The sequence below is a fragment of the Pteropus alecto genome, unplaced genomic scaffold (assembly GCF_000325575.1).
Source record: "Pteropus alecto unplaced genomic scaffold, ASM32557v1 scaffold65, whole genome shotgun sequence".
NCBI lineage: Eukaryota > Metazoa > Chordata > Mammalia > Chiroptera > Pteropodidae > Pteropus > Pteropus alecto.
In genome coordinates this window covers 6,313,736-6,332,732 of record NW_006439191.1, presented here as the reverse complement: position 1 = coordinate 6,332,732, position 18,997 = coordinate 6,313,736, and the positions used below count along the sequence as shown (strand labels likewise).

At 39.1% G+C, this 18,997-nt stretch overlaps 1 protein-coding gene across 4 annotated transcripts in view; it reads left to right on the top strand.

Annotated features, from left to right (window-relative positions):
* Positions 1-18,997, top strand: part of GPATCH2 (G-patch domain containing 2) — a 140,161-nt gene that overhangs the window by 109,713 nt on the left and 11,451 nt on the right. For 3 of the 4 annotated variants that reach the window (XM_006916225.3, XM_015592774.2, XM_015592773.2), the window contains exon 9: positions 18,280-18,371. In XM_006916225.3, the coding sequence (XP_006916287.1) occupies positions 18,280-18,371 (92 nt within the window). Of the gene's footprint in view, positions 1-10,222; positions 10,503-18,279; positions 18,372-18,997 lie in introns of those variants that run through there. The other variant, XM_025049831.1, reaches the window with a different exon arrangement.

Sequence of the window (18,997 nt, the reverse complement as noted above, 5' to 3'; positions counted from 1 at the left end):
CCCTAATATCGTACTATTCAGAGCAAATCAGTGTTCGTGGTTTCCAATAATATGATTGTGTGTGTGGATGTTAGCCACAGATGTGTAACTTTTCTGTTGCTGCGGAGACAGTCGTGGGGTTTTCCTTTCGCGTGCTTCTCCACGGATGGGTAAGGCCTCCGGCCTCTCTTCTGGGCGGCGTTGCTCCTGGATCCCTCCTCCTTTTAGATCCACTCAGGGCTGCTCGCTGTCCGCACCCTCCACACATCCGACGCCCTGGGACCTCTCTTCACTATCATCCTGGGGGTTTCCTTCCTCTCCTAGGTGGCGTTTCCTGTTCCCTGGACACCCCAGGCCATTATTTGTCCAGAGCTTTCTGAGAAAGAGATCAGGCCTGGTTACAGCTTTAGGACTTGACTTGTCTGAAACTGTCTTTATTCCAGTCTTCCATGGATCGATATAGCCGGAACTTGAATTTTGGTTTGGAAACCATTTTGCCTCAGGTTCGGGAAGGCCTTCCTCCAACGTCTTTGGTTTACGGTGGTTGCTGTTTTCTCTCTTCTCCTCTTATTTGGATGTTGGAGTGCCATCAAATAATCCTCTAATTTTTCTTAACGTTCCTTTTGTATATTATCATCTTCAAAGATTTCTGGGCAGTTTTATCATTGTTATGTCCCAAATCTTTTATTGATTATGCTTTTCATTTCCAAGAGCTCACCTTGTTTCTTTGAACATTCCTTTATGTATCTTCTTTGTCTTATTTAGGGATGCAGTATTTTCTTGTCTCTGTGAGGGTGTCAGTTGAGTTAGGCACAGGGCAATTTATAAAGGTCAAATAGACGCCAGGAGAGAAAGACTTACTCAAGTTTAATTTTTGTTACAAGTTTTATTAAGTGCAAGACAAAAGTTCTTCACCTTCTTTCTTTATATGCATTTTTCCATGTCTCTCTCTTGGAAACTATTTTCTTTCTTAGTATTATTAATATCGCCTTGACTTTTCTTACCCCTTTTGAGTGAGGGACTGCACTTCCCTTTCTCAACTTGTGGAAAATATTAAGGTTGGAGAATCGTAATGAATTACATTTTAGAATCATTTACTCCCCCAAAATACCAAGCAGGTAAGAAAAGATAAACGCACAGGCGGTCCGTTTTCTGTGACTCAAAGCCGAGATGTTCAGGTGCGTGACTACATGTAAAGTTACAGCTTCAGCCTTGGGGTGTTGTGCCCTCAGCTCCTTACGGGAATTTGCAAGATCTCCATAGGAGAGTTTCAGGGACACATTTACTAATACTACTAAGTATCGTATAATTTGGTAGTTTTCTGGGTGTCCAGTCTGTGGCGTTTCTGTTTTTGTCTACGTCCACTTTAATGTTCTTCTGGGTTCTTTAAAGCCATGATAGGTGCAGGGGAATTTTCCAGCTCCTGGACTGCTTATGTCTACCTGTACTAACTGACCACCTGCTGAGGTTTCCTTTAAACAGAGTTCCCTGGGGAAGTTCTACTTCATCAATAACAGACTCCGGTTTTCAAGTTGTCCCCTGTGTCCCCCTCCAACGAGGGCAGCGTGCATTTGGGTTTCTTAACTGGCTTCTCTGGCTTCTCACTCCTCACACATTGTCTCCCGTGTTGCAGCCCCCATCATCAGTGCTCATCATGACGTGCCATTCCATCCCATCTGAATAGTTATCAATGAAATATGAACGCATCGATTCGTTCATGTTTGTTGTAAACATAATTAACATTTCATTCTCCTCAGGTGTGATACTTCGTGGGTCCCATAATTAAACTTTTGACTGATTCTTAACATAGGTATAATGTAAACTAATTTAAACAAATACTAGTTATTAATAGATGGATAATTTAATTTAGTTGATTCAAGTGATTAGTCCTATACATCTTCCTTTTGGTTTGTTGCTCGTTTTTATTCCCTATGGGGAGCCCTTATCGTAGAGTAGATGTGTCAGATATTGAGTCGTGTAAAATTTTTCATCACATTATCCTCATATATGCTGTTCATTTGATGTGTTCTCCTAAGAGTATGCATTGCAGTCCCTGAAGTCATGTGCTTTCTCTCTTACATTTTTCTGTGTTGCTTTTATCTTATTGACTGTTCTCCTCCGGTTCTTCTGTTTGATTAATCCATGGGGTTTGATTTTCCAGTCATACTTCTGTTTTAATGTTCTCTGTTCACTTTTCTATTATGAAGTTTCATCTTAGTTTTATTGTATATTATCTCATCTAACATTGAATGAGTGTTGCAGAGTTTGTTCATGCCATTTTCTCATTTTTATTTACCTTTAAACCTCTGAAAATATAAATAAAAACTTAGGAAAATGCAAAATTATTTTAATAAATGAATGCATTAAAGCATAGATTTTTGTTATTTTTTAAAAAAACACTGCTTATTTTCTGTTACTGTCCATATTGGATAATTAACAGGCTTGGTTTTTGAGTGATCATTGCATGCAGTAGATTATTAGCCAAAGTGAAACACACACACATACACATACACACATGCACACTCAGCTAACACTTAGGGCAATGCGCCTAAGTGTGTCGAAATACTAGTGACATCTAGATTTATTTCTTCAACCCATGTCTTTCCCTTAAATTCCAGACTTGATATCTACGTATATTTTTATTTCTGTATTCAAATATAATTTTAGACTTCTTGAAATAAGATCTTTACCTCTGCCTTCACCTAATTTGAAACTATAGTTAAATAATTTCACATCGTTTCTCATGTTGTAACTTTTGCCTAGCACTACAGAACTTCCCAAACTGAAAGTCAGTAAAACATATGTTAAGCAATGCCCAATCATAAGTGATGTGCCATTCTTAACACATTTTTATGTTTATGATTGGTCTTTATTGTTCTAAGTATTCTTACAAAAAGACTGATAGTGAATAGCAACTTTATTGAATTATTTAAATAATATCAGGGCCTTTTATATCTAGTATCTTTTTTTTGGAAATTTGCCCTATTTCCTTCCTTACATGATTCTTGTCACTTACTATTGTAAAGCACAAAGGCTAAATCATCTAGCAGCCTTGATACATAATTTGAAATCAAGTAAAAACATTTTTATTTCCATTATTATTAAATTCTATTTAATATTTTTAAACGTCTTTTAGAAACGTGTTTGTTCACATTTTACTTAGCTCTTAGAAGCATTTTATTTTGCATCTACTTAGTGTCAAAAGATAATGCCTGGATTTGTGTGTACTATAATTTCTTGTGTTATCAATTAATAGAAGGAAGAAATAACTTTTGTTTGCTGTCATCTTGCCTGATTAGTAGTAAAAAGAGTCTTCTGAAATGAAAAAAATGACAATAGATTTAATCATGGATCAAAATAAATCCCATCACATTCTCATTCTCTGTCTCTCTCTCTCTCACACGCGCGCGCACACGCACACACACACACACACACACACACACACACGTCCATGTCAACCTTCGCTTTCTCTCTCTCTCACACACACACGCACACACACACGTCCATGTCAACCTTCAGCCATCGGGTTAGAAGGGACATTCCTGTTTATGTAATACAGAGCACATTTGTTTTCACGTGATGACCCACATCACTGTATCTTGTTGCGGATGAAACAATAGAATTACAGCTGTTCTTTATTTGATCTTCTGAAGATTCAGAGATGTGGAAGGATTCGGTTTGCTCAGTTTTCCCCATAGTGTCATCTGTTATTTGGGAAGGAGATCTAATTTGCAACAGATACAAAACTATTTGTCATTTTGCGGGTTTGCCAAAAATAAATGAAACTATTAATAACTACATTTTTGAGCAGCTGTTAATGAATTGGGATGGGATGACTGTTCATTAGAGTACGGGTTAATGACATGGACAAATTTGTTTAGCGTTGCTTTTCACAAAAATGTTTCAACAAAATTAAATGTATCAATAAAGGTAATTGATGCATTAATTATTTAAGATAAGAAGTTACCTGTCCTATGTTAATAAATTTAGCATTTTTAGAACAAATCCTCCTTTGTCATATTAAAAGTAATGATTCGACAACATATTTGAAAGCAAGTTACATCACTCAACATTTTACATTTCATGTATTTTATATTTATATATCCAAAAGAATTGCTTGAAACTGCTTTTAAATACTAATTTTAAAAATAAAATTTCTAATACTTTATCATTTTCTTTCTAAACCTAAAATTAGCATTGAATTTTATTGTTCTAAAAAAATGTACCCAATCCTCCATGTGGAAAAATGTCTTTTAGATTATTTTAGTTCATTTATAAGTATGCACGAATGAATAAACAAAAGTATTTATATAGTTGCTTTAATTAGAATGTATACATTTCATATTTGTTTCATTTGAACACATTTATTGCATATGTGTTCTAATTTTTTTTAAAAAAATTGAATAGCTTCTAGGTATGGAGGTACTTAGACTAGAATAATTGGAAACATACCACATATATAACATAAAATGGTTTTAAGGGATTTAATTAATCTGTTTGACTCTGTGACCGAAGAACTGTATTAAAAAAGGCATTATTCTCAAATTACCAGTTCTCCTCCCTCCTATCCTTTCGGCATCCTAAAATTCTAACCTTCCTTGCCAAAATTTTAAACAATGATTATAGAGAGTTATTTTAAATTGTGATTATACTAAATAAAATTAGTTATTAGCCAATTAGAATTTTGTAAGGTTGTTTTCAGTTTGAGATGAATAAACCATACAAATAAAAAGAGGTTTTCCATTTGGAAATATGTGTCTGACGTGTAGCGAATGAAAAAGCTGTCGGGGGCTCCCTGGTGAAATGCCCATTACAGTGCCCCCTCTTTCCTGAAATCTGGCAGATGAACTAGATATTTTCAAATGACTAAAAGTATGCACAGCCTGTCACCTCTAGAACAGCAGTTGGATTTGGCCATGGTCACTAATAATGGAAAATAGTTATCATGTGAAAGCTGTTCCAGTGACCTGTGGCTGAAATAAATTTGTCGTGTGAAGTCCATTTCCTTGAGGAAGGATGTCTGTTTCACAGTTGGCACTCTCCAAATTGGCCCTATGATTAAATGGGCATGGACACAGAAGTGACCTTTAACTCCCAGAGGTGGTTCCCCTAGGAAGCAATGAAGGGACACCTGCCGGGCCATCTCACAGCAGCTTGTGTCGCCACTGCTGCTTGGGTTATAACTTCATTACGGGCATGTTTAGGGACCTGTTCGTCCAGTGTGCGTATGCGTGCCAGGATACTTCCCAAAACAACGAGCATTCCTAACTTATTAGTAAATGCAGCACTGTAAAAATGAATATTTTAAGTCAGCAATACAATAAACAACAGATGCTACTTGATTATTTGTACCGTATGGGTCCCCCCCAGAATAAACTTACTAATAAATTCATCGAAAACACCTTCCATATAAAAATACTATTTTGTGTCTATGGAGCAGATCACGTCAACTCTTGAATTTCGAGGTATGTAACTACTCATAACAGGAATCATCTTGTGATCTAAAAAGTTTAATGCATATGAAAGTGTAATTAGAATGGTTTAATGTTTTACCAAATAATTTATAAAAATATTCAAATATGAAACATTTAACTATCACTTGTGTTAGCTAATTGTCATTACTTTTCAATTATGAGACAATTAAAAATAAATTTAAAAATCATAAAATGTCCATAGAGTTAGAGTTATGTTTTTAAAAGAATCAATTTCTTTATAAGCAGTATTTTTCCTTCCTCTTTCTTTTTAAGAATATTTTTTCACCACTCTGTAGTGATTTGTTTGTATACCAAGATATTTTGGGGAATTTACCTTTGTTTATTTCATATATGTCTGATCAATTCCAACTCATGCTCAATTATATTATACTAAATTAACATAATTCAACAGATGTTGATATTTAAATGTTTTCTGGCATTCAAATCTTGGACAGCTGTCTTCGAGCTTGGGGAAAAGGCAAACATTTAGAGTTAAATGCTGAACATATGCTTAAATTACTAATTAGAAAGATGGAATAAAAACTGTACATTATCCTTTCTAAGGACAATAAACCTCAGATAGAGATTTCTGTAATCTTTTTACATCAAGTTATAGTCCAGGGGTATATACGAACTAGATGGCACAGGCTTCGTGATAACTTAATTTAATTTCCATTTTGATCGTTTAAAAATTATGGAGAGCCTCACCAAGATTTGAAAAACCTATGATGACTTTATCTTAGCAGTCTTAAGAGTTGAAAGGATGCCGTTTCACCTTCTCTGTCAGGATGGTCAAAAGCTGTTTTTAACAATATTTTATTATGGAAAATACATTGTTGGAATTGGGATTCAAATGAGATCTACCTGTTATAATTGATGGGTATCTACATCTTAAGTTCCCTTTGGTTTATAAATTCTCCGCTCCACACCCCTGACCCCACTTGGTTTCTTCCTTTAAGATTTTTGGTTGAAGAAGTCAGGTTGTTCTATAAAGTTCCCCGCAGCGGAGGAATGTTGCTGATTTTATCCACTTGCTGTCACTTAACACAGTCCTCTGGATCTCGTGGTTTCTGTAATTAGTATTTAGATCTAGAGAATTGATTGGATTCTGGTTCAGTGTTGTTTTGTTTTCGTTTTGTTTTGTTAAGACCCTTTCAGAGGGGGTATTGTATACTTCTCTCACTTTCATGTCTTTTTATGATCTGTTAGCCATAATGACCATATGATTGCTGTTTGATCATTTGGCATTTAGTTTCTGAAATTTAAAAAATATAGGGACTTTCATGGTTTTCTAAGGAAGAGCATTACATAAATGAGAAGAAAAAAGACTTAGTTTATATTCAGAATTAATTTTTGTAGGGTATTTCTCCACGGACGTCTAAAGGCGATAGGCTTTCCAAGTGATAGAGCTGAGCTAACAAAATTAGGGAGGATGTTTGGTTCAGAGATGTCGATGGCAAACTGATCCTGAGTATAAGCTAATGCCTTTCCAACCGAATTGAATTTGAAGTATCCGGAAGTACTCTTGCTCCGGATTACGGAACGTTAGTGTTCATGTGATCATCACAACCCTCCTGATGTCTTTCTTTGCTATGACGGTATATTTCACAGTCTAGTCAACGTTTGCTAACAAGTGTGTAAAAGTTTTACAGACATAATATGCATTCGTCTGCCAAACAAGTATCATGGAAAAGGAGGAACTAAAAGCATAAAGTTACATTTAGTAAAATCCAGAATTATATAGGAAGAGACCTAAGGTGCCTGCATAGACTTTAAAAACTGGTTTGCATGTACAAGCTTGATTTTCCAGATATTTTATAACCCGAAGCCCAAGGTATGGCCTCAACAGGTTTTCTGGTTTTCTATTTTCATAAATAATCATTTATTATAGAAATTGGAACCTCAATAAAAATATTAATTATCATAAAAGCAAGTTACTATAAAGACTCTGGCACGTCTTATTAAATTTAATTTAATAACTAATAAGTGCCTGAGATTGGCAAAGTTTGTAAACACTAAGGAAAATTTACTTAAAAAAATGAATAAGATGTGGGCCCCACAGCCTTCAAGGAATATACAGTACAGCTACAGTATTAGTTTATGTACCTGTAGAGCAGTAGTTTAAGGTAGAAGACATTGTGAGTGAGAGATTATTCTGGCACTGGCAATCAGAGAGGGCTGCATAAAGGAGGTGACATTTCAGCTAGGTCATAGATTCCCAATTGTATTTTATCAATAAACAATAAGTTAACCTAAACTCGATTAAGTTTATATTAAATGGTAACACTGCCTGACATATTCCAAAGTAGAAATACCTCCTTATATCTTTTGGAAGTTTCATTCTGGCCTATGATTAAAATATGTTGTTCTTTATCACCTCCTCAATATGGAGATAAAAGTGGCAACCACATCTTCCTTTGCTCGTAGAATTATGGTGATACCATAAGTCTCCTCTCAGTAAGCAGAGTGACGGAGCGCTTTGCAGAGAATCTACGCCTGGTGTGGCATGTCACGCGTGCGCCTGAGGTGCCTGTGCCTCTTCTCGTGCATTCCCTCACCGAGGGGCTCAGGACACCGTGCACGCTGGCCTGCAATTCTATCTGCATGTTGAGCTGAATCGTTTCCCAACATGATCAGTAGCCTTTAGCCCCTAGGAAGTGAATGAAGACCGTCTCCTTTTCATTCCTCGGTCCTGTTTTATGGCATCGGGTAGGGCATACATTACATTTTCAGGAGATAGTTATTAAATGGAGTATGATAAACTAAGTTGAATAGTGTGGTATGGAATAGGGGAAAAAGTGATTTTTTGAGGCAAGCATTGCTCTGTTCAAATACAATTACTTCATTTTTTGTTCAGGTGATTTTTGTCAGGTAAGTTTCTCTGGAACTCAGGCCTCTGAAGGGTTATTCTGAGGATTAAACAAGATAAAGTATGTGAAAATGTTTGGCATGAAACCTCATGTATAGTTGGCACTCAATAAGCTTGTCTCTTCTTCGTAATTCAGATGATAAATTCTAAGATTTAAAAAACCAGCATGCATTCAAAATAATAAAAAAAATAAAAATATGCTCTCTGCCCTGCCCTTTCAACTCCATCGTTCCCTGAAGCCGGTGACAGAAAGAAACTCACCATGCTTATTCCAAAATGCTACCCCAAAACTGAACTTAAAGCTTGTTTTAGAGTCGGAAATATCAAATAGGAGAATTTAGGAAGAAGTCAGTTCAACAGATATTATATACTGCACTGGATGAAGTGGATATGAAAATCAATAATGTGTTGACTTCACCCAGAAGAGTTAAGAATATTAGGAAAACCTCATAATTTTATGAACAGATATTAGAAATGGCAACCATACCATCCTGGGAAATTCCATACTGCTCTCATCAGGGAGGAAATGTAGAATTCTATCTGAATCTGTAGTCTGATTTGAGGGTTCTTTTATGTAAGATGCAAGATGTTATAAGACCAACATTCCAAATTTTTAAATATAGACGCAAATCTTGCATTAAATGAAGCTATCTAAAAGAATCATGTTTCTTTTGAGTAATTTTTTCTCTCTTTCCTAAGAGTAAACACTATCTTTATTTTATTATTTTTAAGCAAATTAGAGTAAGCTTATTGTTGAAAATATACTAAATATCAATGATATGCAGATTCCAAAAATGTATAGTTATATCTAGGAATCAAGTAAATGAAATCAATTTCAGTTTACTAAGTGCCTACTGTCTCCTAGGTACTATGGTGTGAAGAATAAAAGAATACTCCAAGATGCCTCAAATATCTTAGATGCCGCTTGGAGAGACAATATGCAAATTTGAAGTCAGGAGAAATGATTTTTCCTCAATCTCCCCAAAAAGGTGGTCTGCTACGACAGCCCCGTGGTTTTTATTAAATTGTATAGTAATTTCTAATTCGTCTGCTGCCTTAGTCTACGAGCCCCTCGCTGGGAAGAGCTGGCGCGCACTTCTTTCTGTTTCGTTAGCATCAACAGAATACCTGATTCATAGTCAAGTTTAGTTCATTGCTAAATGAGTGTTTTCGAGTGAACTTAAATAAGTTTTCTGTTATCGTTAAAAAAATTGCACGATCGATTGCCAAATGAGCAGTTATTAAGTTTTAGTCCAATAAATGTTTATTCATGGTGCTTCTAGCATATGGCAGAAGCAACTGCAAGGTTCTGAGAATTAGACACGGTCTGGGCCTCGAGTTGTTTCTATTTAACTGATCATCACCTGTGACCTGAAAACACCTCAAGGCCATACTATATGATAAGTGTAACCGCAGAGACAGGCACGGATTGATATGAAATATCGAGAAAAAGCACTCGGAAGGATAGTGAGGTTAAGAAAGTTTAAAAAAAAAAAAAAAGAACATTTAGATTTGAACGTACTGGGAGAACCTCGAAGGGAGAAAGCGCAGACTCTCAAAATTGGGCGGAATTAGGAAATGGAGTTTTTCGAAGTAGGTGGAATACATCGCTCTAGCGTTAGCACGTATGCACGGCCTCAGGGGCTAGCAGCACCTCAGAAACACCTGAAGGAACGGGACAGATGTGGGAAGCATGATGGCCGCACCGCGGAAACTCAGATGTAACAGCAGCTGTCCCAAACAGATTTTTAGACACCGTGCTGAATAATTGGCTGCATTCAAAGGCTGACTTTCCTCCCGACGTGAGAAACGTCCTCGCTCCCATACACTCAGAACGTTCTAGTATCGACCAAACTGCATAAAAACAATCGCCAACACCTTTCGGTTACCATTTGTTTAGAGTAATGCAGCGGTACAAAAAGAAGAAGCATTTAAATGAGTCGCTGAGTCCGTGCTTATTAAGGCACACAAGGAATGGCGCCGTTGGAATAGCAGGCCCTCGGGTTTTAGATAAAGCTTGGAACACACCACGTGGAAGAAGCAGGACGGCTTTGAACTGGCAAGTACCAAGTGGTGACCAGGAGAAAATGTGCAGTCAAGGACTGATGCGAGAAAGTCAGCGGGTGGCAAGACTCTGGTGGGTTTTTATGGAGCTCTTGAAATGAAAATGAGTACTTTTTTCGGACGTGCTACAACACACTGAAAGTGAGCAGAATCCGACACTCAAGAACGATTTGACTTTACTATTAACTACCAGAAAGATACTTGTTCCTTAGAAATGACCCTAATTATATCCTTATTATAGCATATCGATAGTGTCCAGATGCAATGACTCCGCGCTGTCATGTGTTTCTTTGGTGTAAGTTTTCGCGACACTCCGCACCTGGCACTATGATTCCACAAAGCGCCTCTCGTCGGTTCCCCTTAACTTTGTAATCCTGGGTAAACTATTTAACTTTTCTGTGCCCCGGGCTGCTTATCTGTAAAGTGGGGATGATAATATTAGTAAGATTAATAGCTGACAGTTATCAATGGCTTCCTTTGTGCAGGCGCTGTGCCAAATTTTTACACAAATAATATCGAACTAAAATCTTCAAAAAAAAAAAAACTTTGAGATAAGAAAGTCTTATCACAGTTCTTGAAGGTAAAGAGAGTGAGGCAAAGAGTTTAAGTAGCATGCCAAAGATTGGAAAAACTCCTCAAACTTTGACAAATATGGGGACAAGGAGGCCTTTTCAGAGAACTGGCTGGGGAAGCAGAAAAAGTGGCACCACAAGGAGCGGGTTCCGATTTCCCGACTCATCCTGAATGCAGATCAGGCCAACAGAACCTATCGCTGGAGCTAACGCCACAGCTTCCGCAGTGAAAAGTTTGTGCCCTTGACGAGGAAATCTCGCAGGCTGCCTGAATCACTTACATTGATTAATTCCATTGTTTGCTGTTTTCTAACTCACCTAGTAATAATTTTTAATAATTTTTTTTTTTGGTTGCATGCTCATCGTAAAAATAAAGTCCAATGAGAGGCATAAAGAAGAAACCCCACAAAATGCCATCACACGGAGATAATCGTCGTCAGTATTTTGGTGCATGAGTTTCTGTGCCTTTCAGCCAACACTGAGGCACATTCACTGATTCAGAAATATTAGTTCAGTATGCTATGAGGGAGAACAGAGCAGGCTAAGAAGTGGAGAAGGAAGGAGATTGCTTTTTGAGGTAGAGCATAGGATATGTATATTTCAATGAGGCTTTTTTTTTTTTTTTTAGCTTACGTTATTAAATGGTATTGTTTGTGATATTATGATCAGAGAACGTAGCCTCTGTGTGTGGAATGTTCAGAATATTCTATAGAAATTTTAAGATAGGTATGTCCTATTTTAGATTATGAACAGTTTGGTATAAATCTTCTTTGTCTATTATGCGGGTAACGTTCTCTGTGAATGTTTCAGAATCAGTTAAGAACGGTGGACGCTCTCGCTAAAACAGGATATGAAATGCATACGCGCATTTTGCGTGAGATTTCATGAGGTTCCTGGACCACCAGACGGCTCCCGCCATCTCCGTCTCCCCCGTTTGCTCACTGGGGTTCAGCCACACTGGTGCTGCTCAGAGCAGCGGGAGTGTCATTGGCTGGCGGGACAGTGAAACTTGTCCCTGAGCTCCCTGGCATCTTCCCGACACACAGCCAGCCACCTCTCCCTCGCGCTCACAGCAACGACTGGGAGCTGCAGGCAGGAAGTATTTACCGGTCGGCGTGCAGCCTGGAACAAATTTTAAGTCCCGAGCATTAGAATATGGTGTTTCCTATTGAACATCATTCTAGAACCTTAGAGTCTTGCTGAGAATGACGTCTGAAAAGTTTCTAGGTTCCAAGATTGACAATGTCATTATTTAAAAGGACAAAGATTCAGCTTGTGTCTATAGAAAAAGCCATCTTTAAAAATAAAAAGTGATGTGATGAGGATTACAAAACTTTTACAGATTTTACTCTTGCCTAGGCTTCCTCTAACCTCTACGAATGTTTCCAATTTTATCCTAAGTAGAAACTATGGTAAGAAAGAGAGTATAGAAGACAGATGACTCATTGTAACCCAGTGAAAGTTTACGTCATTAAAACAGAGAAGAAGAAACAGTAAGCGTTAGTTCTGGCAGGTGGGTGGTGGACAGTGACGGAACTGGGAGCAGCCAACAGTTGGACACGGGTCCGCCGGCCATTCAGTCACCTGCTTGCATGTCCAGACTTTAGCATCTTGGGGAGGTCCAGGCAATGACCTAAACCAGAAAGAACAAAATACCAGAAGATTTATGATGAGATGGGATAAGTCCAGCGTAAAGCAAGGAAGGGCGCAGTCACTGGACATGAGCACTGAATCCAGGGCGCTGATCTGAAACTTAAACCGCCCCTTGCTAAAGTCGGGATTGTTCCAGAAAGACGTGGGCTGGAGGCCGACGGTGAGGTCAGGTGACCAAAAGCCTAGAGAGAGAAGCCTCCGGAACCAAGAACTGGTCAGGGTGGGTGCAGTCAATCAAAAGCACCAAATGCAAAGGGTTGGTTCTTCATGCACGACGAAAGGCTTTGGAAGAAAATACCATTAAAAACAAGGATCTGACGTGATCCTAGTAGTTAAGAAATATTTACGCTTGAGGGCACTTGACCTCATGTGCATTTTGGTACAAAACGGAAAGAGCCGGACACTGACGTTGACTTGTTCAGTTTAATGCGTTGAGACATATTACACTGCATACAGGGGATCTGGAAGAGGGAGTTCACACAGGATGGGTTTTCCGGCCCCTGTCGTGTCTCTGCCACTGGACAGCTCCTCCCGTGACACCGCAGACCTGCTTCATTTCTGTGCAGCTGAGGCCCTGTCCAGGCCTATGTTTTTCTAGCTGACAGTGAGCGTTCTTGCCAAATGCCAGGGCCCGCAGTCACATCTGTTTGTCTCTCGTCTGCAGCTCGTCGGAGGCTGCGGGGAACATTCTGTCCAGGGGGCAGCTTCCACCAGGCCCCGTTCTCCGAAAAGCCCGTGTTTGTCAATGCAGAGACAGAAGAGACAAGTTCCTGTTGTTTTCCCTTTAATATTATCCTCTTTGACACTGCCTGCTTCCGTCCCTGTCAGCCCATGTCGGATGCCAAGTTTTCAGGCTGGGTGGTTCTCACGAGGCCTTTTTTCTTTCTGCTTTTTATTTTTTGAGGTTTTATTTTTATTTTGGGGTTTTTTTTTTACTTTTTTTTCCCCTCCACATACATTGCCCAGTTTCCTACCTTCACACCATCTAAAAGGATGATGGGACAAATGAGTGAAGCCTGTTTCGAAGCAAAAAAACAAACAAACAAAAAAAAACACATCTTTTTGAGCTCTGCTCTTATTCTTCAGAATTAATACATAAGAAACCATGTTTCACGCCATAACTAGGTGACAGTGCTTATTAATAATGAAACAACATTATTTCTTCATCCTTTCCACTTAAAGGCGTGTGTGTTTACTCCTAATATTAAAGGTGTCAGTAAGTATGAAGTGTCACCTCTTGTCCACTGCTAGCAGGTACTCTGAAACAAATACACTGACGTAGTCAATGGGTCCTTCCCGTACAGCACTTTACAGTAACGAACATTAGTCTTTAATACCTTTGGGCCTGTTCGTAGGACAGTGTGCTGCCATTCTTCAAAACTCCACAGCAACAAACAAACCACAAAAATTGCCAACTGTCACCTTGAATAGTGATCCAAGTGTCCTGCTTTGCACAGACAAATGACCTGAAGCAACGAGGCTGCCTTTGAGACAGTCATTGATTTTAAATTAAAAAATAACAGCTATGTTTTACATTAAGAGCGACAACTAAATAACAGAGACGACCTTACATAGTAGTGTTGTTTGTGGCAACTCCTTTGCACGAGTCCGGGGGAATGGGCGCGGGACAGCCTCACGGGGGCAGGCTCACGGGGGCAGGCTCACGGGGGCAGCGTCACGGACCCGGATCTCTGGGTGTGCTGCAGCAGGTGGTTAGTTCTGGACAGAGTAGCTGCACTACAGCTAGCTGGGTTTCTTATGGGTCAAGTCTTCGAACTCAATGTGCTGAATTCATTAACTTTTAACTTGATCCTCCTCGAGCGTCTGTCTCTTTTCCTTTATGTACTTTTGATGGGGAGGAGGGAGAGGAGTTGAATGAAAACGTCACATTCCATTTGTCCTGGACAGATGCCCCCAAGGGAGTTTCGAGTCCAGCAGATGAGAAAGGGTTTGGAAGAGGAGATGCTCCTGGAGTTTGTTTTTCGCCATCTTTGTAAACAGGACTTCCTAAGAAATATTAAGCAGCGTAAAAAAAATAAATAAATAAGGTTTTAAAAGACGACCGACTTGGGAGAGTGATCTTAAAGCAGTTAGAAGACTCCGGTCCCACATAGCTGGTGCCAGAGGAGCCTGAGTCGAAGCATCGTCGCTACAGGAAGCGGCTACTGTGCGTCAGACCCTTATATCTGTCTTCTCATTATTCCTAGAAGTGTATTTCTTGAGGAGGACGCTGCTGGCCAAATTTTTTTTTTTTTTTTAGCTTAGTTTGAGCTTTAAATGTTTCCGAAAATAGTAAGTCCAGGACTTTAAAAAAAAACAATCCAAAATTATGACTTTTCATCGACCGCCTTCCCCTCTTGCCCACTGCCTCACTGGGATACGCTAACACGAAGAGCTGTTCTCGTGCGGCAGCTCGGTAGGATTCTCTCGTTACATAGCTGACGTGAAGCTCCCGGGGGAAGTGTGTGTCCGCACCGTCACAAAGCTTGTCACCTTCCCGTTCATCAGTCTCGACCGTGCCCAGCCGCAGCTCCTGCCAGCGCCCGTGAAACTGGCCCGTGAGGACTCCACCGCGGCTATAACGACCCAAACTCCCTCATGGGATGCGTGGGGCACATAAGGCCCAGCGTCCGGCCCCAGCACTTGTCTTCTGTAATATTACACACAGTTGACCCCTGAACAACACGGGTTTGAACTGTATGGGTGGTTCCCTTATACGTGGTTCCCTCCACCTCCAATAAATACGGTAAATGTATTTCCTCTTTATGATTTTCTTAATAACATTTTCTTTTCTCTAGCTCGCTTTATTGTAAGAATACAGTTTATAGTATATATAACATACAAAATACGTGTTAATAGACTGTTTATGTCATAGATAAGGCTTCCGGTCAACAGTAGACCATTCGGAGTAAAATTTTTAAGGAGTCAAACTTATACTTGGATTTTCGGCCATGCGGGGATCGGCGTCCCTAACCCTCTCGACCCCCTCATTGGTCAAAGGTCAGCTGTAGCCCTGCAGATACTGCTCTCCAGACATTCCGAGCTAGTCGCAATTCTCTGAACAGAACAAATTCTGTCATGCAGAAATACTTTCAGCAGTGAGTGTGAAAAACCCAATCGGTAGCGGTTTAACTTGTAAGACTGTTCCTTATGTCTTCACAAGGGGATCCGAAGCACAGAGTCCACGGGCTGGTTGTCACAGCTCAGCAGCAGAAGGACCACGCTTCCCATCCGCGTTCCCCCTTTATTCCCGTTCTCAGAATGCTGCCTTCCCCCCCGCCCCTAGCCGGTCCTGACGACTGAGGCCGTCAGGATACGCTCTGCAGAACGTAAACTCGACTCAGGTCTTTTGCTAGGAGGACGTTTCAGGAGGGATCAGAACTGTTAAAGGATAATTTTGTTCAAAAAGGTAAAATTGTGACTTTTTTTACAGGCGTAAAATGAACCTGTGTTTGAGATTCTCTTTAAGTCGTTAATGAATGCAGGAACCAGGCAGATGTTATAACAGGTTCAAAGGAGAAGTCAAAGAAACACAGATGTTCGTGGAGCAGGGGACATTGAAATGAATGTGCAAGTCGCTACGAAATACCTTTTCCACAGGGGAGAGGCTTGTCCTGCCTCTGGACAGAATTCACTTGTATGTCTACAGACCGGAATTATTTTCTGTGGCTTTCTGTCATCTATCAATTAGATGGAGTCACAGATGACTGGAAGGGTATATTCTAAAAGTACAGTTTTCCATTGAAGTAACAATTCCTCCCCCCATCCCCAGCCCCACCCCCACCCCAGATAAAAGGGGAAAAAAGTGCATTCAGTGCAACATACTTAGAAATGTTATAAAAACCTAAAACATATCGTCTCTAGTAATAAAGTTGATTGCGCCTGCCACTGCCTCCACTGTCCCTAATTACTCCATACACTTGTGGCTTCCTCTCCCTGCTCAGACCTGCGAGCTCCCCCAGTCACAGGGCTGGCACCTTCCATCCCCTGCGCATCTTCCGTCTCCTCCTCCCTACTCTGCATTTTCGCCGCCGCGGTGGGGTCTCAGGCTAAGTCAGTAGGAGATACTGACAAATGCTTGCCGAATAAGTGAATTCATTAATTTTGTATGAAAAGGACAGGTCTTCTCTGATAGTACTTTAAATTCTTTATTTTTTTTTTTTTAATTTTTAGATAGTTTGAAAGGCAGATGTGATCATAACCGTTCATTTTCCCTGGCACGGGGAGTCAAGACCACACCACAAAATCTAGTAAAAATGTTACAGTTATGCATGTTAACGAATACTTTGACAGGTATATGTGGTTATATATGTCTGCAAAGTTAGTCATTAACTGAATGAACTGATTTTTAAAATATTTAAATAATCATAAATATTTATTCTGTAACAGGGAAACCGTATGTATTCAATACAAAGGAAAGAAAACTAGACAAATGCCCGTTTGCTCTTAGCTATATTGAGAAACTTTCATGTGTGTTTCTTTGGTGCCGAGTATCCCTTCGATTAGCCTGATTGTTAATTGGACTTTACTTTGTGCCTTATAGATAGAACTTATATTCAAAGTAATGTTATTCCACAGCTCCAATTTTTCATAATATTTAACTATCTGAATGCATGTGTATAAATATATATTTGTGTTCTTACCTGAATTAATTTTTCTCCTTCTAAATTTTTCTCTAATAATCCGTTTGTTTTCGAATTGGGTCCCATAAAACTTCAGGATATTACCAGATGTCTCTACAAATCACCGAAATAACATGTGCTCTAATAACCCTGCTTCACCTGCTTCGTGATCACCAGACAGTATCCCAGCCCCAGAGACTGGGATTATGATCCAGGAAATGAACACAGAGTCCTTCTGTATCTTGAAAAATTTGAAGATGTTTAAATCCTTATCATCTCTGTATTAGTTTGTCTGGATATCCAATGGGCCATTTCTAATTTTTACAAAACTCTTTAATTTAGGAGTCCATGATTAGAGAAATAATTTAATTCTAGCTAGGTCCAAGAATAGCAGAAGGTCTGCTTCTCAGTTTTATATATCGTGTCTTTACAAATATAATCCAGTATCATGTTAGCCTGTTTAGTCGCATGCCAGCATTAACATATTCCAATTATGTTTCCTCACCTAACTGATTAATACTTAACTGAAGAATTCTAATCATGTGAATTATAAGGGAGAACATCGCTATTTCCTTCTATCCATCTAAAAGGTTTTAGGAGAATGCACTGCCGCATAATATCCTAAAAGAAATTGATCATACTTTTCCTGTAATAAATGTTGTTCTGACAGTAAAGCATTAGTAACCAATTGATAACCTAGCAACAATATTGTGATCCCTTTAGATAATTAATCTTAGCTATTTTCCTGTCAGAAGCAACAGTGCTTGATTTTATGTTGAGCCAGAAAGATTGCCAGTTTTGAAAATTAAAAAGCATTCCTTTTATATTATTCATTCCAGTAACAATTTATGATGGCGCATTTAGCTGCTGAACGCTTGTCAACAAACGTAATTATGTTTCGATATAAACAAGATTGGTGGTTTTACTATGCTGCTCCATCTTTGTTGAGAATGTTTTGATTTAGGTTCAGATTATACAAGCTGTGTATTTATGTGTCACTTTTTCCCTCCTTTGTTAATAGTTTTTTTTTTGATAATTACTTGTAGGCAAACAAGCATGCATTTAGGATCCTTATGTACGGGAGATGTCAAACGGAGGAGGAAAGCTGCACCTTTGCCTGGACCTACTCCTGCAGCAGGTAAAAGAAAAGGGTCTCAGGGCGGAGCACAGATATAAAGTTCGTAAACCATCAAGAATAAAATGTGGATAATTCTTAATCACTTGCACTGAAGAAAAGGCACAGTTACAGGCAACTTAAATCATTTGCATTTGGTGTCAAGAGGTATTGCATGATCCTTCTGAAGATTTCTCAGGCAGCCAGTCAATAAAATATTTGCTACATACCTGCCCCAACACAAGACTTTATGTGCGGTATTAAAGGATACAGAAACTTCAAAGGCTGTGTCTTTGGCCTCAAGAAACTTACAGACTTGTTGGGAAAATAAGGCATAAATAGATGCAAAGGCAAATAACCCCAGAAGAGATTAATAGTAATAAATGCAGAAGTCTAGGATCAGCCTCAGAACACAAGCCCTGCGTTGTAAGTGATGGAAAGCTGGCCGGGGATGCGGCAGGCTCGTTTCTCGTCCTAGCTCTGCAGCAGTCTTAGATTCATCTTTCCTTATTTAGACAATGTTAGCATTAGAATAATAATAATAAAAAAAAATCTCTCAGCATTTCCACCTTAAAAACCATGTCATTCCAAGAACAAGTCATTCTAATGAATGTGGAATAGGGAAAACCACCAGTGCTGACAGAGAGAAG